Here is a 21,568-nt window from a genome sequence, read left to right on the forward strand (position 1 = left end):
AGAACACGACTCATACTCCATGCTATACATCTCCTGGGCTTGATGGTGCTGAGAAACACAGTGGATGCAATGGCGCATTTCCTCAGAGATCCTATTCCATAGAAGCCTTAGAGGAGAATCATTGCGGCCATCTTTGAAATAATTGTAGAAGGTTTCCAAGAGGGGACCCATTATATCCCATGAGCCACACCAAATGTGATTTTCCTTCGGTAAATTTATCAAGACACTGAATGCATCTGCAAACATGGTATATGAAAACGCCAAAAAAATCCCAGCTTGGTTAACTTTAAAGGCAACAAAGTCTGAAGAGCTGAAAAACTACGAACAATTTCCTCAACAAATAGGAAACCAAATCCAAAGAATTAAGGAAATTCAAAAGGTGAACCTTCAAAGTGACAGCATGCAAGGAATATAGTAACTAGATATGTTCATCTATCAATGAAATTTTCAAAAGAAAACAAAAAAACATCAATATATCCAATATATACATAGGACAGAGAATTTCTAATTATTACTAGGAAAAAGAGACTGAGCAAAATACACTGAAAAATGCTTTCCCAAAATATAAAATTGTCTCAATAATATCAGCATCAATAATTAAACCATAAGAGGGAAATCACATCGACACACATAACAATGTTAGAGTGAATTTGCATTGCACATGGTAGACATAGTTTTAAATAGCGTTTGCGGTCACGTTTTCGACCGCGTCGCGTTTATCACGGTTGCAGATAAAACGGATGTCATTGCGGTCAAAACGAGTATCGCGGTCATGAATTTTTTTAAATGTCGCACAACTTACCCTAAAATGACTAAATTAAATATAATTAAAATAAAATTATAAAATTTAAATTGCATAAATTTAGATTACTGAAATTAAGACTAAATTAAATAAAAATTAAAGTTTACATTTTAAACTAGAGATTAAATTATAAATTCTAAAAATGGGAGGGATCTCAAATTAATATATCATCTAAAATTATATTTTAAAAATTATTAAAACAATAAATAAATCACCCCTCCTCTTCCCCTATCTTTCTGCCTTTCCTTCCCCACCTTTATGGTTCTGGCTCCTTCCCCACCCCGTCATTGTTTGAAACAAAAATAGTTATGGCCTTCTGCCTCCCCTTTCCTCCTCCTTCTCCTATTATTGTCCGGAAAAAAAAATTGTGCCACCAATGTTTTTATTTTGGAATCACGTTGAATAACGGTTGTTGCGTCCCGTTATCGGCGTAATTGTTATTTTTCCATTAAATTTTATATACAATTGACCGAGATTGATGTGAATACGTAACCCACATAAAAAAAATCATGAAAACCGGTTTTAGACAGTAACGCGACCGTAATATCACCGTCTTTATCACGTTTTCGAAAGCTATTTGATACCATGTGATAAGGAATAAAACTACATTGGAAAAAAAGTAATCAAGACCGGTTACCTTTTGGGACAACAACTAAAGTATAATTTCTTTTAAAACTGAAAAATAAGAAAAGGGGAACAAAAACACATCAATCATTACGGGCACAACCTCACATGATTTTTTATAACACATTAAACTTAAAATCAAATTTCACGTTATGATGCTGAAACTTAGAGGTGAAGCTTCATAGGAGTCAGAGAGAGGCCTTAGGCCCCAATATATTTTTAAAACTAAATAGTTATATATTGTTATATGTATTTGCATATCAGAAAGAAGAAGAAAAACTAAACTGAACCCTCAAAATAACTTTCATATTTTTTACTGCAACTTAATTTTATACACTATATATTAAAATTGTTGAAACCACGTTGTTAGTAAACTTTAATATTACAATATTCCTAAATTCTTAAAATTAATTGATATGTTATATATATCAAACCAAATGAACTTTAATATTTCAGAATTCGCCCTTTCTCTACAAGATTTTAACTAATTAATGAAAAGTTGGAATTTTATAACTTTGCTGCCATTGTAATAGTGTCGTTCTCTTCTCATCTTCAAATTCACATACACACCGGGTGTTCAATCTTTTTTGGGTATTTCATAGGGTAATCCCTTATTTTTGCTCAGTTTTGACTTTTGAATTTCAAGTAAAGAACCATCATTAAAACCCCCTTCATAACCGTGTGTACAAGAGAATAATAGCAAAAGCAAATCAGTGTGCAAAATAAATTATTCACATAATTGACCACGAGACTAAATGCCGAGATCCGCCATTGCTGAAACTTGTAATCAAAACCTATCAAATACAAAATCAATCAATGGTTATTGATTCTTTTAATTTCCTTTCATTTAAACTATGGAAAGCAAAACTACGATGATCAAGAATAAGCAATGCACCAGCCTTAACAAAACTGTTTTTTTTTTCACAATACTTCCCCAAACCAAACAGTGCAAACTTCAAGAGAAATACCATTTTCAAAGCTCTTCTCAGTAGTAAAATTTTAGATCAGTTAACAAAAATAATTAGAAATATAACAATTTCAAACTTAAACTTACGGCAATACACTAATTTTGTTTCATTTCGAGTATCAGCGGGATATTAAAAAGAACAGTAAAACGAATAAATAAATATCTTGAACCATTGCAGAAGAAAATACGTGAAGAAGAGGAAAATAAAGAAAAACCATTCTTCTTTCCGCTTGTGAAGACGAAATCGTATGGAAGGATCGCCGTCGTCTCCTTCTTCTTCCTCTTCTTCAATGCCTCTCCATCGCTCCAACAGCTCTCTTCTGGAAGAAATCTTCTTCGCCATTTTCGAACTTCTTTATTACAATCGACAAAATATTAAACAAAAGAAAACAATGGAGAATTGTTAACAAAGTAATGCTACTTTCCGCATGAAATTAAGAATAAAGTTAGGGTGGATTTGTTTGGGTGTAATTGATTTTTTTGGAAATTGAATTCTAGAAAATGAATTAGTGGAATTTAAATTCTGAAAAATGAATTATATTTCTCGAAAACATTTCGATGTTTAGAAGGTGTTGTTTAAACATTTTTTCCACGTGTTGATGAATTTTTTAAAATTTATTTATTATTAAAATATTATTTTTATAATTTTGTTAATATAAATATTAATATTAGTATATTTTATTGAAATAAAAATATTATAAAATATATTAATTATTTATTAAAGTAATGGTGTTATATTATATTTTAAAAATATTAATTAGTATATTTTAAATATCTTTATTAAAATATTATTAGATTATTATATTAATATTAAATATATATAAATAATATTATTCATTATTAATAATTTAATAATATTATTTCTATGAAATTAATAAATAATATAAATTTTATTAATAATTTATTATATATTATTAAAATAAAAATATAATATCTTATATTATTATAATATAATTGATTATTTTAATATAATATTAAAAATATAATATTATATTATTAAAAATATTAATAAATATATATTTTAAATATTTTAATAATTAATATTTTGATTAAAATGATATTAAAATATTTTATTAATATTAAATTCATAAAATAAAATTATTTTGAGATTTTATCTTTGAAATGAAAAATTCGGAAAATGACATACGGAAAATCAGACCGTAAGTCATTTTTCAAAAACCACAAAGGAAATTCTATTGACCAGAAAAATGTTTTACGATGACCAACCATTTTTTCTCCAACAAATACTGTAAAACATTTTCCGAAAAACGAATTACGCGAAATAAACACGAAATTTCGGGAATTGGTTTTCCCCTAAAAAAATCGACCCTGAGGGGTTTTCCAAATACAAAAGAAGACGTTGGTATATTTTATAGACATGAATAAAACGAAGTCGTTCATTATAATACTTTCGCGCCTTCCTCTCATGAGAGATGTCAAATAAGCCCTTCAAGGCAACTTGAGTAATAAAGATTAGAGAAAATAACCTCAATGACCAAAAATGCCTTATAATATACGATTTTAACCAACTTTTTTTGAATTTGCCAAAATGACCAACTAAATCGCAATGCGATCGATAATTCGCAACGCGATCTCCGGTATCGCAAATCAGTTTCCAAATTCGCAATGCGATTCTGACTATTGCATTGCGATTTCCCAAATTCGCGTTGCGATTTTCCTAAATCTCAATGCGAATACGTGCGATTTACGTAATCGCATTGCGATTTAGTAAATCGCAACGAAATTCTGACTATCGCAATATTGAATTTCAAATTCGCAACTCGATTTCTGAATTCGCAACAGGTTTTAATTTCGCAACACAAATGTTTTGGGTATATAACTACGCAGCAGTAGCAACTCATAACCTAAATCCCTAAATCGCAACTCATTTCATCTCCATCTATCACTCTCTCTGGCGACATCCGTTCCTATATCCAACGACATCCTTCCCCATCCGACAACAGGTTTTAGTTTCGCAGCTCGTTTGTTTAGTAAATTAATTTACAATAATGAAATCATCTAATGTTGATCATGTTTGGATAGATTTGTGTTTTGGAGGGTCATGGGAGAATGTTCATGGTGTTTTACAATATATGCCTTTACCCATGAATCTTCAACTAAAACTGTCATTAAAAAAGTTAACTTATGAAACTCTAATGTTACGTGTTGCAAATAAATTGAATTTAGAGCCCCTAAGTGGATTTAGGCTATCTTATCAGAGAAATGGTAAAGTTTATTTGTTAACCGACAATGAAGATGTTGAATGATTCATTGCTTACATTAGTGTTTCAAGTGATGATGTTACATTGTATGTTGTTGAACCTAGAAGTAGTGAAGTTGGGTCAGTAGCGGGTAGTAATCAACTAAGTTTTTCAACCCCAGTTTATGGTGCTCAAAATTTAATGGTTCCACCACAATTTCATCACCAAGCAAATATTGTTTCACCACATTTCCAATACCAAACACAATCTCAAAACCCACAACCTTTCCCTAATCCAAATCCCAATCAACTTTCAGCACCAAATTTCGGTTTTTGTATTGACCAGTTAGACGATGATGAGCCAACAAAAAAATTGTGAGTACTAGTCAGTATTCGAAATTTGATCTTGGTCAATACTCGGACTTTGATCTTGGTCAATACTCGGATTTTGATGATTTTTCAGAAGAAGAAACAGACCTTGCGTGTAATGATTTTGATATTGGTCAATACCTGAATTTTGATGATGAAACAGCCGTTGCCGAGGAAGATGTTGTTGATGATAATGAGGATAAAGTTACGACTGTAAATGAACATGTTGAACATCCATTATGTAATTCATATAACACTGAAGAAGAAAAAGAAGAAGAAGAAATCCCCAAAGAAAAGTCCCCGAAGAAAATGCCACAGGAGTATAACTGGAATATGCCAGAATTACTTCAGATACCGGAAGAAGAGTTGGTAAAGATAGCAGTTGATTGTTACACAAAAATTATTCGTATCAAGAAAGATGATTGTTTTGATACAAAGGAAGACTTGAAGATAGCTTTGTATACGAAATGTGTGGAAGATGGCTATCAACTAAAAGTTAACAAATCAAGTAAAGATCGTTTCGAAACAAGGTGTATGATTGACAAAAACTGTATGTGACGTATGATTGCAAAGAGGATAAAAGATTGTGAAATGTTTCAAGTTAGGACTTTTATTGATAAACATACATGTTCAAGAACCCAAGTTTTTCCTCACCATAGACAGGCAAACAAAAAGGTGTTGGGTGGTTTTCTGGCTGAGTTAATGTTTTTGAATGGTAGGGTATATCGGGGACGTGAAATTATGACTGACATGAATGCTCGGTTCAAGATTAGTATCTCATATTCTCAAGCTTGGAGAGCCAAATGTTATGCCTTGGAATTGTTGAGGGGGTCGCCAGAAGCATCGTTTGCCCAACTGCCGGCTTATTGTCACAATTTAAAGCTGAAAAATCCTAGGTCGGTAACACATATCAAAACAGATAGAGATGGACGCTTTGAGTTGTTGTTTATCGCCATTGGTGCTGCGGTTAGTAAATCAATATAATTTTGTTGACTCATTTTTGTTAGTTACATGCATTTCACATTTAAATGATTATATTTCTTGTGTATATGATTTTGTAGATTCGTTCGTTTATTAATTGCATGCGTCCAGTTATTATAGTTGACTGAGCACATTTAAAAGGTCGATATCTTGGAGTAAACTTATTAGCAGTAGCCATGGATGCTAATAATGGGTTACTGCCAATAGCTTACGGGGTTGGCAAATCTGAAACCTCTGATTCATGGACATGGTTTATGGGGCATCTTAGGGATTGCATAGGTCCTATTAGCAATATGACAATCATATCCGATAGGGCAAACTGAATTGACAACGCTGTTAGAAGGTGTTTCCTAGATGCTTTTCATGGACTTTGTGGTGTTTATTTGTATAGAAATCTAAAATCAAGGTCTGCTGGTATAAAAAATCACAAATGGACATACTGGAAGGCTGTAAAAGCTTATCGGGAAGTGGATTTTAATAAACATATAAATTGTTTAAGACGTGTTTTGCCTCAGTGTGCTCAAACACTAGAAGATGTCGGGTTTGAAAGATGGTCAAGAGTACATCAACTTGGAGCAATATATGGTTTCATGACGTCTAATAGTGCAGAATCAATCAACGCTCTAAGTCGTCATTCCCGGAAATTACCCATTACTATGTTAATGGAGTTTTTTCGAGTCTCTATTCAACAGTGGTACTACAAGAAAAGAAACCATGCATGTATTATTTCTTTAAATTCGTAACTTATCATATATTTTACTAAGTATTATTTATTTAAATTTACAGGAACATTGGAACATCGTGTTACACCATGGACAGAAAAAAAGATAACGAAACGTGTTGTGAAGTCAACGTCATGGAGAGTTGAACCATGTTCAAACACTTTGTTTGAAGTACTGGATAATAACTTAAATGGGCTTGTCGATCTAAATGCAAAGACGTGTAGTTGTATGAAATGGCAAACATCTGGTTATCCGTGTGGCCATGTTATAAAAGTTTCTCTTCATCTAAACCAAGATGATTCAAGCGCATACACTATGGATTGCTACACTACAGAAGTATATCGACAGACTTATGGCAAGATTGTCTACCCTATTCCACATCCTTCTGAGTGGGACATACCAGATGACTTACAAACAGTTTTGCCACCAGCCATGGACAGAAGGCTACTTGGCCGACCAAAAAGTCACGATCGTATACCGTCTAAGGGTGAAGAGAAGAAGAGATCGACATGTAGTCGGTGCAAGGAAAGTGGTAATACAAGGTTGACATGTGGATCACCAGTGCCATCACAATCATCTTTTCCTCTACCAAAATATGGATCCTCATCAAAATCCAAAGCTCATATGGTGTCAAGCAAAAGGCAATCAAAATCGCAATCATCTTTAGAATCCCAATCACAACCGGCTTCACCTTTTGGGACTGTTAACTTAGGTGATTTTTAAATGCAAACGTTGTATTATGTGGATTTTATGTGTGAACTTTTAACATTTTCAGTTAGGCATGTATTAGTAACTTGAGTTTGAAAATTGCTATGATTTGTTCAGTTGTTATCACTTATTAGGCATTCATTTGACTATCGCAACACGGAAATGACGTTCGCAATCATCTTAATGTCTATCACAACGCGGAAATGACTATCGCAATGCGAAATGAAAATCGCAACGAGAGAATCGCAATGCGAAATGAAAATCGCAACGAGGGAATCGCAAAGCGAAATGAAAATCGCAACGCGAATTTAGTTTTACGTTGCGATTTTAGTTTCGCGTTGTGATTTTGTCGTTGCGATTTTCATTTCGCGTTATGATTCTCTCGTTGCGATTTTCATTTCGCATTGCGATAGTCATTTTTGCCTTCAACATAATGCAGATTGAAATCAATAAAATCAACCATTACATTTCAATCAATTAAACAAGCACAAATAAGAATTATGTTCACATCAATTAAACAAATCAACTTTTACAAATCATCTTTAACAAATCAATTAAACAATCAAAAAATAAGCAATAATTATTATTTCCTCATCTACTATTGAATCAACTTTTGCAGCCATACATCATTTTCACGCAGCTCACTTCTGAGATTAACCTGCAGAAACCAAACATTTGCTCAAACAACACTTTCTACACATCTAAAACCTACAAACAACAAATTATTGAATTCTAGGTACTTAACCAAACATTTTCAAACCAAAAGCCTATAAACTTACCAATTGTTTATGGACATTTTTATAACGCGGATACAGGTAGGCAGCGTCTCGTATATATCGATCTAGCCATATAATGCCGAAACCACAAGCCTACTGCAGCTCTATCTCTATCGGTGGGAGGTAGATACTTTATACTTCCTGTGATCAAACGCTCCAACGCCAAGTATACGAGAGGACCACAATCCCCTCTGGGTCCATTCGTTTGTTGTGGTGCGGTCTCGTCTCTGCTAACTGTAATATTGAGCTTCTTTGGCTTCTTGTTTCCAGAACGAGTCCAATAATTTATCGCATCCAAGAATTTAGCCAAATGAGAGCTCCATCCCTTAATAATATCTCTTAAATCAGCCAATGATATGTAATTTATCATGCTGTCATATACTATTGCCTTAAGGGATGGGAGCTGAAGCTCGACGAGAAGCCAATGTTTACGTTCCAAAACAGGGATAAACACCTGCAATCATAAGTAATAATTCATTCATTTGCGCACTTATTTATGAATACCTTTAAACTCAATCTAAAATAAATACTAACCTTATCGACCTCCCACCATGCAGGATAAAGTTTAGCTTGTCCATTGCCTAACGCAAATGATTCATCTCGTTGATTCTTCAAGTGAACGGCGTTAAAAGACGTCGTCATAATTGTATATCGTGTATTTCTTTTATTTTCCTTAAGTTTCCTAATTATTAGAAGACGTGACACCCACGCATCGATATGCGGTTTTACAAAAAAGACATATATTAGTAACTTACATAAATTTAAAAAAAAAATAATCAAATTGAAATATAAGAAAAATATAAGACTTACCCCTCCATCGAAATAGCCATTGTCTTCGACCCCTAATAATACGCCCCACCAAGACCGATCAAGCAACAAATAGATATCATCGTTGAGCTTGCATATGTCAGTGAAACACCCCTGGCTCCGCTCATGTAGATAAAAATCAAATGCGGTCTTAGCCCAAAGGGTGTTATCCAGAATTATGTCCGGTAGTTGTCTCCTCTCCACTTCAGATACCAGAATGGTACTGGCCGGTAACTCATACGAGAGCCAACTATCATCCATCATGTCCGGCACGTCAGAGGGTTTCTCAAGAATCTTACATATGACGCCATGTGAATCGGGCTCTTGAATTGTGGGAGGGACCTCTTCAACGATGACAGTGGCCTCTTGAACGGTGGGAGGGGACTCTCGAGGAACGATAGGGGCCTCTTCAACGATAGGAGTGGACTCTTGAGGGATGACATGCGAGTCGGGCTTCTTCTTGCGGTGTCTTCGCACTATTGGGGTGTACGGAGACTTAATAGCACGTGCACGCCGTCTGATGCGTGAACTCTGTCGTGCAAGAAAAACCCGACATAAAGCATCCACCTTATCGGGCCGCTAAATAATTAAATACAAAAATCAATAAATAAACAGACATGATATTTAAACAGTGAAAACAAAGACAAATATGTTTCAAACTTGCATTGAATTCACCCAAGTCATTATTCTATCATAGTTCAAAAAATGCATCAGATGTATAGTATCTTGTTATTTCCTATGATCTGTTCAGTTGTCTTTGTCTTTGTCTATTGGTTGAAGTAATGCAATTCATTCAAGTTTCAATTTGCCGAAGAAGAATAGTTTCTGGAACTTAAAATCGCAACGTGAAAAATGACTATCGCAACGCGAAATCAAAATCGCAATGAGAGAATGAAAATCGCAACACGAAACGAAAATCGCAATGAGAGAATCGCAACGCGAAATGAAAATCGCAACGAGAGAATCGCAATGCGAAATAAAAATCGCAACGCGATTATAGTTTCGCGTTGCGATTTTGTCGTTGCGATTTTTATTTCGCGTTGCGATTTTAATTTCAACCAAAAGACAAAACAGTGTTGCTAAAATATAGTTTCAAGAATAAACTATTTCTTCTTCTTCTGCAAATTGAAACTTGAATGGATTGTATTACTTCAACCAAAAGACAACAAAGACAAATATCAACTTCAGAGTATTAAAGAATACACAGTTTAGCAGAATTGGCAGCAAACGAACAAATTTACTTTCAACCAAAAGATAAAACAAAGACAAATACTAACTTCACAGTGTTAAAAAATACACAGTTTAGCAGAATTGGCAGCAACCGAACAAATTTACTTTCAACCAAAAGACAAAACAAAGACAAATACTAACTTCACAGTGTTAATAAACAGTTTAGCAGTATTGGCAGCAACCGAATAAATTTACTAAACAATCTAAGTGAAATGGTTAATCTAAGTGAAATTACGAGTAAATTTATCATCAAGTTAAATATGGAAAATCTTAAACTTACCTCGTTGCGTAGAGTATGAACCTCATTCTGCAACGATACTACCATCTCACGTAGAGCGGCAACCTCACCACGTAAAGTAGACACCTCCACACGCCATGCACCATCGTTATCGCGTAGAGTACCGATCTCCTCACGCAAGGCATTGACCTCATCACGTAACTCCCTTGACTAATCCCGTGGAGGTGGAGAACAGGGAGATAGAAGTCGTGGCATCTTTGCCGGTCGCCTATCATGAGGTGATGGTGGAGAAGAGGCTCGATGATGTGACGGGATAGGTGATGGCTCTCGTTGTAGAGGTGTATAGTCGGGTCGATCAGGTGATGGCTCTGGGTGAGGTGATGGCTCTCGAAGTGGAGGAAGTGGAGGCTGCTCATCATTCGTGCCATCAAGAAAACGCTGACTAGCTTGCCACCAATCAGTGGCAAGCTCAGCCTCCGTGGGTGTCAGTCTCATTAATGGAGTATTGGCCTCCTAAAAATATAAAAACTCAAACAAAGTTAAACGTCTACTATTAATAACTTGTTTATATATGATAGTATTTGTGTTAACTTACATTATTTATTGTCGCATATGGTATTAAGTCTTCCCAATCCAACAGACGTTTCCTCTTCCAGGAAATAGCCCTAGGAATATCATTTGAAGTTTTTAATGCATATGTACGCATGCTGGGGAAAGCCTCGAATATCCAAATCTACAAACAATATAATAACAAACATTAGTAATTGTTAAATAATTAATTATAATTTTGAAAACATTATATAGAAATTCTTACCTTAAAGGCCCAAACAAAGCCTGACAAAGTGTATTTCGACCCATCACCACGCAAACTTTTGCGGTCATCAAAGGCAGACGACAACTTAGTCCAGGTAGCTTTCCATATATACGAACCCCACGGAAATAGATTCTATACATTTAGGTCCTCTACCAATAATATTAGCTCCTGAGGAATAGGTTGTTTGGCCTCTCTACCTAAAAAGCCGGCATACAAAAGTACTAGAAGGCATACTCGGACAACATAGACGTCATTCATCCGAGTAAAACCATCTTTCTTATTAAACAATTTCTTCAGGTCGTCGACGTGTAAGTTCGGCTTCTCTATTGACTCATCAGGAAAAACCCTGGATAACCATGATGGGCGGGTGATATGACGAGTGTACCGGCCTACATCATCGTGTCCGAATCGTAGACCAGTGATTAAGCAGAACTCATTGCGCCCAAAATAAGTATACGCTGGTGGAAAATGAAACCATATCTATTCCTCACCACGTTGTATACTGTCAGGTAGATCGCTAGTCATGGTCTGAAGCCACAAATGGGTCAAATTAGCATCTCCACCCGGATGTTGTACTCTCAGCCATGGCCCGAAGCAGGTTTCCTCAAACAATTTTCTTTGTGCAGGTGAAAGCTTCGAAGCAATTGTAGTGGCTAAGCTAACTTTATTCCTTAATGTCAATGAAGCCGAAAAAAATTTCTACAAAAACAATAAACATACCAAGTTAGATATACCAAAAACTATACTGTGAAGATATACCAAAAACAATAAACATAAATAGTAGTTTATTCTTGAAACTAAAATTTGCAACACTGTTTTGTCTTTTGGTTGAAATGAAAATCGCAACGAGAGAATGAAAATCGCAACGCGGAAATGACTATCGCCATGAGAGAATCGCAACGCGAAATGAAAATCGCAACGAGAGAATCGCAACGCGAAATGAAAATCGCAATGCGATTTTGGTTTCGCGTTGCGATTATCTCATTGCGATTTTCATTTCGCGTTGCGATTCTCTCGTTGCGATAGTCATTTTCGTGTTGCGATTTTCATTTTCATGTTGCGATTTTAAGTTTAGAAACTATTCTTCTTCTGCATTACTTCAACCAAAAGACAAAACAAAGACAAATACTAACTTCACAGGGTTAAAGACTAAACAGTTTAGCAGTATTGGCAGCAATCGAATGAATTTAATAAGTAATCTAAGTGAAATGGTTAATCTATTATTGAAATTACCAGTAAACTTATCATCAATTTCAATATGAAAAACTTAAAATAATGCAAAAAAATTAAAATAAAAATAATTAAAAAAAACTAACACTCGGAGGTTGATTTTCCATTTCCGAATGATTGTGAGGGATTTCTGACCGTGAATGGTTGTGAGGGATTTCGCCGAAGATGGGGACGGAAATCTTCGGAGATGGGGACGGATTTCGTAGTAGAGAGTGAGAGATGGAGATGGGACTGAGTTGTGATTTTAGGTTTTAGGTTATGAGTTGCGATTACGAGATATACTGTGGACGGTTCAGTTTCTGATATATTAATATATTCGTGTTTGGAATTTGAAAAAAAATACGCGTTAATACGAATGGCGCTATGTAAATCGCATTGCGATAGTCAGATTCGCATTGCGATTTACGTATTCGCATTGCGATTTTCCTAATTCGCATTGCGATTTTCCTAATTCGCATTGCGATTTATGTAATCGCATTGCGATTTACGTATTCGCATTGCGATTTATGTAATCGCATTGCGATTTTCCAAATTCGCGTTGCGATTTACGTATTCGCATTGCGAATTAGGAAAATCGCAACGCGAATTTGGGAAATCGCAATGCGATAGTCAGAATCGCGTTGCGAATCTGGAAACTGATTTGCGATACCGGAGATCGCGTTGCGAATTATCGATCGCATTGCGATTTAGTTGGTCATTTTGACAAATTCAAAAAAATTTGGTTAAAATCGTATATTATAAGGCATTTTTTGTCACTGAAGTTATTTTGTCTAAAGAATATATTATATCTTACAAAATATTTTTTAAAATTTTAGAGTATGTAACAATTACACTTTTAACTGTCCTAACGATTTGCTTTTTCTCTCTCTCTCTGGTCTACCTTGATGTCATTTTTCTTTTATTAGCAGGCGACAGTATTAGTCTTGATATTGATAGTCGTCGTAAATATATTTTTTATTTCGTATATTTGTCTTTTTTTAGAATAATAATATATTTATGACACAAATTATTATACTTTTATAGCACTTTTTTTTATGTTTTATAGCATATTTTTCTGTCTTTTGGTACGTTTTTTATTTTTTTATATAATTGAATTTGACATCACCATGACTGATTAAGATAACACTCATTTGTTATATCTTTGATCTTTCATGCTTTAGACCCTTGAATTAGATTTGGATACGTAACTTACAGTCGCATATAATTATCTCGTGATGCTTGACTTTGATTTAGGTTGTGGTCTTTCAATAGTTTAAATCTCCTATTATGGTTGGTTTGCCGTAGCAGTCAAATCTGTTCGTATCTACTCGTTGTTCAAGTTTTTATGGATGAGATTTTCATCTTTTCCTTGTATGGTCATACTATAATCTTGAGTGCCTAGTTTCTTAATAATTATAGAATAATTTCTCAATTATGTATTAATTTATGATTTTTGTCGTAAATTTTATTGTAAATTTGAATTTTTTATTTATTAATAAAATTAGCTATTTTTATTTAAAGAAATATAATATGTTTATTTAACGGAAAATGAATTTTAGAAAATGTTTTTATAAAATAAATTATATTTTTTTAAAATGAAAAAATATTGTATTTATACCACGTTATGTATATCATTTTTTACTGATATTTTTTTAGAAATTATTTATTATAAATTTTAAAAGGAATAAATAATATTATTGATTAGAAATTAATATTTTAATTTTTAAATTTTTAAATTTTTAAATATTTTATTTAATATTATTTATGCTAATATTATTATTAAAATATTATTTATACAAATTTATAAATAAAAATATTAAAATTATTAAAATATTATAAAATTATATTAATTATTATAGAATTAATAAATAATATTATTATTTTTTAATAATTTGTTATATATTATTAAAATAAAAGTATAATATATATATATATATATATTATATCATTAAAAATTATAATATGGGCTTATAAATGAACTGAATGAACATGAGCCTATGTTCATGTAAATTCATTTAACTTTAATGGAACAAACAAACGAACATGAACAATTAAACGATCAAAAAAATTTCTTTGTGTTCGTTTGTTAAGTAATATAGTTTGTTCATGTTTGTTCGTTAAAATAATAAACGGATGCAAATGAACGTAAACAAACATAAAATATAACTTTATTTTAAATCAAGAAAGAATCCTTAAAAAATATAAAACAATGAACAAAAATATAAATCTAATTAAATGAATGAACATACACGAATAAATTATTGAACACAAACAAACATAAGAGAATGGATTACTGAACGTAAGTGAATATAAACGAACGAATTATTAAAAGTAAATTAACATAAATGAACGGATTATCAAACGTCCACGAACGTAAATAAATGAACAAGTTGTTTGTTTGTGTTCATTCGTTTAATTAGGGGCGGGAGGTAAAGTGCATCCCATTATTTAGGAAAAAGATGAAATTTACCTTAATATATATAAGGGAAAATGAAAAAAATAAAAAATTTTACATACCAATTATTTTTAAGAAAAGAATATTAAAATTTTGGACTCCCTATTTTAATTTTTTTAGATCCCCCATTGCATTTAATTAAGAGTAAACTACATAACTATCACTTTCATTTAAGTTTTGTATATTTTTTCTCACTAAGTTCAGAAAACATAATATATAATCATTTTATTTTTTATGTAATTAAGATGCTGTTAGTAAGGGTTAACTACTGTTAGACCTTTAACCGATTGTTAACATGTCACAATGAATTTATAAAATTAAAAATGGTACAATACACAAACGATCACTAATGTTTGAGTAAGTATTCATTTTTCTTACCAAAATTTTAAAAGTAACAAATTGGTCACAAAAATATCAGATAGGTCATTGAACAAATATTTTATATCTAATTTACCCCAAAAACTTTCTAACTTTTCCAAAATTTGCCATTTTTTCCAATTTTTACATATGTACATACATACATACATATATGTTCAAGTACTTATTTAATAGTTTAGTGATCAATTTGTTATCTTTGAAACTTTAATGTGAAAAATAAAAACTTGCTCAAACATTAATGACCATTTGTGTAATTTATTCTTTTTGATTTTATAAATTCAATGTTTCACCCCAGCAAACCTTTAAAGGTATAACACGAACCGAACGACCTCAGTGGTAAATGAATTGTTGTTATTGCTTGAGGTATCGAGTACGAGTATAAAAAACGTAAGGGGTTTGAGTGTTCAATATCAAATTGTTGAGAGTTATATTTTAACAGATATTACTTTGTACTTACCCCAGATTAATAGAAAAAACCATTAAAGGTCTAACGATAGTTAATTCTTAGTGACCACAAATGAATTAAATATTATGTTTGTTCATTTAATAAATAAACAAACATAAACGAATTTCTCGTCGGACGATTCACGAACGGTTCGTTTACATGACTAAATAATATTATATTATTAAAATATTAATAAATATAATTTAATAATTATTTTTATTAAAATAAATTTAAAATAATATATTAAATTAAATATATAAAATATTATTATTTTAAATATTTATACTTTAAAATAAAAAATAGCTTACAAAAAGATTAGACCGTAAATATTAAAAAGTTTCTATCAAGTATTAATAAAAAATAAATTATATTAACCATATATTTTCTCAACTAGACACTAAAAGATGAAAGAAAATGTTTTTCCCCTCGAAAAACCAATTACGAAATAAACAGACCCTAAATTCACATGTCTAATTAAATAGAAAAAACCTGGTACCAAATCCAGGTAGCGAAGTTAAAGAGCATACTCTTCTTCCCTTATCGTTCCGGCAAGCTTTTCCCGGTCTCGACTCATACTTTTTTGTTTTCTCTTGAAGCTGTAAATATACATATGTGAATTAGTTGGGATTTTTAATTGGTTAGTTTTTCTTCTTAATATATTTGGTTGGAGCTGTGTTTTTGTTTACAGGCTAGATTCCTCTTCGCCCTTTATCGCTTTCTTAGGGTTTGTAGAGATCGGAGTTCAAATCTCTCCTCTCTTTAGTTGCTTTAACGCTTTCTTCTCGACCTGGTTAAATTGATTTTCCTAGGTTTAGCTACTTCAGCTGAATTTTGGAAATTAGGATTTACAGGTTTCGTAATTTATTCCTTTAGGGGTTTTTTTATTCTTCTTGAAACAAATAGGAAATTTCAAATTCGAGTGGCTACCTAATTCAGAAGTTTTCCAATTTGGATCAATTACTGCAAGAAAACTCAGAATTCAAAATCTCCTTTTCTTCGTGTTTGTTATTGATTTATCGTTGTTTTTTATATTGAGATAAAGGGAATAAAAACACACACAACAACAATGGCCTCGTATAGGCCATTCCCTCCACAATCCTTTCCTCCACCACCACCACCAGCGCCAGCACCAAATCAAAACCCTATTCCACCGCAACAACATTATGATCAAAATTACAATCAAATGAATCTGAAATCGAATTACCATTACCCTCCTTCAAGACCGCCGCCACAACAGCCACTGCCACCGCCTCCTCCTCCACAGCAGCAGTATTCATATCCGCCTCCTCCACCTCCACCTCCAGATTCTTCCTATCCGCCTCCTCCACCTCCAGATTCTTCCTATCCACCTCCCCCACCTCCTTCTTTGCCTCAAAATACCTTCAACTCACAGCCACCGATGTATTATCCACCTTCACAGTACTCTTCACAATATAGCAATCCAGCAATGCAGCCACCTCCACCGCCACCTCCCCCAAGTTCTCCAGGTTCTTCAATCCCTCCACCGCCACAGCTTCCTCCGAAGGAGAGTGCAGGGGACAAGAGGTTAAGTGAGCGCGGTAAAGGGGGGAATAGGGATTATTCGGGTTCTGGTAGGCGTGAACATGGCCATTTTAATCACGGGATTGGAAGTAGAGAGAACAAGCCAACTTTGCCTCCTTCAAAGAAACCAAATGCACCTGCAGGAAGGGTGGAGACGGAGGAAGAAAGAAGGTTGAGGAAGAAGAGGGAGTTTGAGAAGCAAAGGCAAGAAGAGAAACATAGACAGCAGATGAAAGACTCCCAGAAGGCCCAAATGATGTCTTCAGCCAAAGGGCATGGTTCGATGATAGGCTCACGGATGGGAGATAGGAGAGCTACACCGTTTTTGAGTGGTGAGAGGATTGAGAATAGATTAAAGAAGCCAACTACGTTCTTATGCAAGTTGAAGTGAGTATATGGAAATTATTTTTTTCCCTCCTTGTTTACAATTTTGTTCGGTTCTTAGGCTACATTGAATTAGAAACTAAACATATAAATTTCATGTTTATGATATCAAATTTACTATTAAGCTTTTTAAATTTCACGTTTATTATCTCGCCTTAATGAGTTTTATATAGCTTAAGTTTATTGATGGCATCTTTTGTTCTGCTTATTATTTATGCTGGTATGAAAATATCCTTGGTTGACTTATGATGTAATTCGATAGAATAATTAGTGTTTGACATTTCTCTGATATTTGCATTGGCTTAAGTAGGTTGATGTACAATAGATTAACTTGAAAAATATCATTACTTGCCCCTTCGTGTTATAGAATCTATACATATAGTATCTTAAGTAGTTTAGGAAACAATGGTTTTTTTGCTCAAATATGTTTTTTCACATTTCCTTGCATGTCTATGTATAACAATACTTTTTGGCTCTCTGTATTTGATCATTATTTTCTGCATGCAATTTCCTTCTTATTTTCCCATATGAAATTTATTTTTCGTGTTGGAAAGTGTTCCTTTTTGTTACTTGTTTGACTATTTAACTCTGAAGAATTTTTATACTTTTTACTTCTGATATTGACAATCATTTATATTATATAGATTCCGGAACGAACTTCCTGATCCAAGTGCACAGCCTAAACTTATGGCGTTGAATAATGATAAAGATAGGTAAGAACTGGCCTTTTACTTCAAAGAAAGATGCTGTATTTTCTATTTTAGAACTCTAGGATCAAATATATTGTTGGCCATCTGATTGAATGTATTTACCCTTTTTCTTTTGATTTTCTTGTTACTGAAGTTATATCTCTTGCTAGTGTTCTCTGTGGAGAAAAAATATTATTGAACTAGTAAATGTTTAATCCCTTTGTGATATTTCTTGTTAATCTATACATCTTTCTTACAGGTTTACGAAGTACACCATCACTTCTCTGGAGAAAATGTACAAGCCTAAGCTTTTTGTTGAATCAGATCTCGGGATACCACTTGATTTGCTCGACCTCAGTGTATACAAGTATCATACTTTAGTCACTTAAAACTTTTTCTTATACCTTTGGTTTTTTGGTGCTGTGGTTTTGATTATCTTATTTCTCTTTGTTTAATTAGTCCTCCTAGTGTTAGACCGCCTCTTGGCCCAGAAGATGAGGAACTCTTGCGTGATGATGTAACTTTAACCCCTGTAAAGAAAGATGGCATAAGACGAAAAGAAAGACCCACTGACAAAGGTGTTTCTTGGCTTGTTAAAACACAGTACATTTCACCACTTAGTATGGAATCAACAAAACAGGTAATTACTGACTACTGTTTTCATATTTTGTGTTTTCCAAGATGATTTTTAGAAGCTGTGTGAAAACTAAAGGCATTGGCACTTGCAGTCTTTGACTGAAAAGCAAGCTAAAGAACTGCGAGAACTTAAGGGAGGCCGCAATCTTTTGGAGAACCTTAACAATAGGTTTGTTTTATTCCAACCTCCCTTTCTGAAGATAAATTCTTATTTGAAGCAGATCTGCAAAAAAAATAAAAAAAAATAAATAATAAGGTGTACTTCCACTAAAGATGTTGGCAATTTTATCAGGGAAAGACAAATAAAAGAAATTGAGGCATCATTCGAGGCATCCAAGTTACGTCCTGTTCATGCAACCAATAAAAACTTAGAACCCGTCGAAGTTATGCCACTCTTACCTGATTTTGATAGGTATGGAATTAGTCAGGGCTTGTCTGCTTTGTTTTTATTTCCCCTTTTGGTCTCTCTCTTATACGTCTAGAAAACATGGTTGATTTGATTATAAAACTTAAGAGATTTCAATCATTAGTCATTGTGCTGTGTTACAGCATACTGTATATGATGTCTTTGATGTGATTGTAACAGGTACGATGATCAATTCGTTATGGTGGCATTTGACGGTGCTCCTACAGCTGACTCGGAAATCTTCAGCAAGTTGCATGACTCTGTTCGTGATGAGCATGAATCAAGGGTGAGTTAAGAACTTTCTAGATTTTGTAATGTGCTTATAAAATTAGCTGATATCTTGAGATTAACATACAGCATGCATTACTATAGTTGCCAATGAACCCACATTTGTAGTAGCAAGATTGTTGTAAGTTGGCACCAAAGGTCGGGGTTCAAGATTGTTGTAATGTGCTTATAAAATAGAAATTAATGCGATATGTGCATAAAATGTTTCTGGAATGTTTTTGCTGGCTCGAGGATTTCTTTCAGATCTGTTATTTTTAAGTGCATCCTTTATGCTTAGTGCTGTTTTATTTCCCCAGTATTAATCGGTATGCTGTGGATTTTAGGCAATTACTTCAATTTTATGGTATTGTTGGCAAATTAAAAGAAAAACTTGTATAAATTTACCAATGGCCAGTGGGATATAATTGCTACTGATGCATATATTTATTTCATCTGGTATGGTCTTGATTTTTTTCCTCTGGTGTGTGTATTTTGTAACTGTAGGCCATTATGAAAAGTTATGTGGCACCAACCTCGGATCTGGTGAATCCCGAGAAATTTTTGGCATACATGGTGCCTTCTGTTGGTGAGGTAGATATTCCTTGGATTCTATATATTATATATCCATCAGCACTGCAGTTATCGTTGTACTTAACTTTCAATATGTTGATTCTAAGTGAATTTTGATTCAAATTTCACTTTAATGATGCCAGCTATCAAAGGACATGTATGATGAGGACGAAGATATCTCATATTCTTGGGTTCGCGAATACAATTGGGATGTATGTAACCTGATTTTTGTAATGTTACATCGCACAAGCTGGACCTAACTCACTTAAATGCTTAAAGATTTCTTTCTGATCCTTTTACAGGTACGGGGTGATGATGCAAATGACCCTACAACATACCTTGTTTCATTCGATGAGGGAGAAGCTCGCTATGTGGTATATACATTTGAGCCAAATTTACATCTTTTCCAATCCGTTTTTGGTAGAGTTTTTTTGATTAGTCCATGATGGTAACACACACTCATGTTGCAGCCTCTTCCGACAAAGCTTAATTTAAGAAAAAAGAGGGCCAGAGAGGGAAGATCTGGTGATGAGATTGAACATTTTCCTATACCTTCTAGAATTACTGCAAGGAGGAGATCAACAGTTGCTGCAATAGAACTGAAAGAGCCAGAGGTATGATCATAAGTTTTTGTTACCCAGATTCAGGTGTAATGATTTAAATTGTGTTTTCAGTTGCGTTACATTTATCGTGATTGCGGACATAGCGTGTGCTATTGCGGTGATTGCGATCATGCAATAACGGTATCAGACGACACTGTGCCCACTATATAGCGGACACTGTTGCAATAGTGGACCGTTTGAGTATCATATCCTCGTACTTGTATCCAAATATTTGACTTATATGGGTGTTGGACACAAAAATATAGGAGTTTGCACCACTAGTGAAATCTTATTCGCATATATTCGTTTTTTCCCTCTTGGTATGCATAGGTTTATTCCAACACGAGGGATGGTATTTTGAGCTCAAAGCTAAGGTTGGATGCTGAAGATGGGCTTGGAAGACCTCGGAAGCTTTCACGACATCAAGACGTCGATCAGTACAGCGGAGGTGAAGATGACTTTTCTGAGTGATGTGCATAAATGACTGGTGGAAACCATTTAGAACATTTTTGAGGAGTTATCTGTGTATGTCAACCAAATAAATCAAAGATTGCCCCATTGTATTCCTAACATATACGGTTGTTCTTTGGATCATTAGTGGAGACATAGGGTGTTCTTTATTTGCTTAAAATAACCGATCTTCAACATACTACTTTTCCTATTTACGTTTCATTATCAAGCAAATGAAATTCGTAGTGTTGACGAAATTTGAGTATTCCGGTGTTCAATTCAAAATCCTTTTTAGTC

General features: G+C 33.7%; 2 protein-coding genes across 5 annotated transcripts in view; one reads left to right on the forward strand and one right to left on the reverse strand.

Moving 5' to 3' along the window:
* The first annotated feature begins 16,225 nt into the window (after window positions 1–16,225).
* LOC120195957 (protein PAF1 homolog) lies at window positions 16,226–21,415 on the forward strand. 4 transcript variants are annotated; one of them, XM_039197884.1, is made up of 13 exons: window positions 16,226–16,287; window positions 16,768–17,654; window positions 18,296–18,364; window positions 18,600–18,707; window positions 18,800–18,980; window positions 19,069–19,145; window positions 19,269–19,388; window positions 19,563–19,668; window positions 20,154–20,240; window positions 20,363–20,431; window positions 20,522–20,593; window positions 20,690–20,833; window positions 21,152–21,415. In XM_039197884.1, exons 2-13 carry the CDS (start codon window positions 16,792–16,794, stop codon window positions 21,290–21,292), a joined length of 2,037 nt encoding a protein of 678 aa, XP_039053815.1. In that variant the 5' UTR covers window positions 16,226–16,287; window positions 16,768–16,791; the 3' UTR covers window positions 21,293–21,415. The 4 variants fall into 4 exon arrangements, with proteins under 4 accessions (XP_039053815.1, XP_039053816.1, XP_039053817.1 ...); XM_039197885.1 differs by lacking the exon at window positions 16,226–16,287 and adding an exon at window positions 16,328–16,413; XM_039197886.1 differs by lacking the exon at window positions 16,226–16,287 and having other exon boundaries at window positions 16,543–17,009; window positions 17,040–17,654.
* LOC120195959 (profilin-3-like) overlaps window positions 17,237–21,568 on the reverse strand; it is a 32,169-nt gene continuing 27,837 nt past the window's right edge. The window contains exon 7 of the mRNA XM_039197890.1: window positions 17,237–17,242. The gene's annotated coding sequence lies outside the window, so the exon portion shown is untranslated. The remainder of the gene's footprint in view (window positions 17,243–21,568) is intronic.

The sequence above is a fragment of the Hibiscus syriacus genome, unplaced genomic scaffold, assembly GCF_006381635.1.
Source record: "Hibiscus syriacus cultivar Baekdansim isolate YM2019G1 unplaced genomic scaffold, ASM638163v2 tig00117021_pilon, whole genome shotgun sequence".
Classification (NCBI taxonomy): Eukaryota; Viridiplantae; Streptophyta; class Magnoliopsida; order Malvales; family Malvaceae; genus Hibiscus; species Hibiscus syriacus.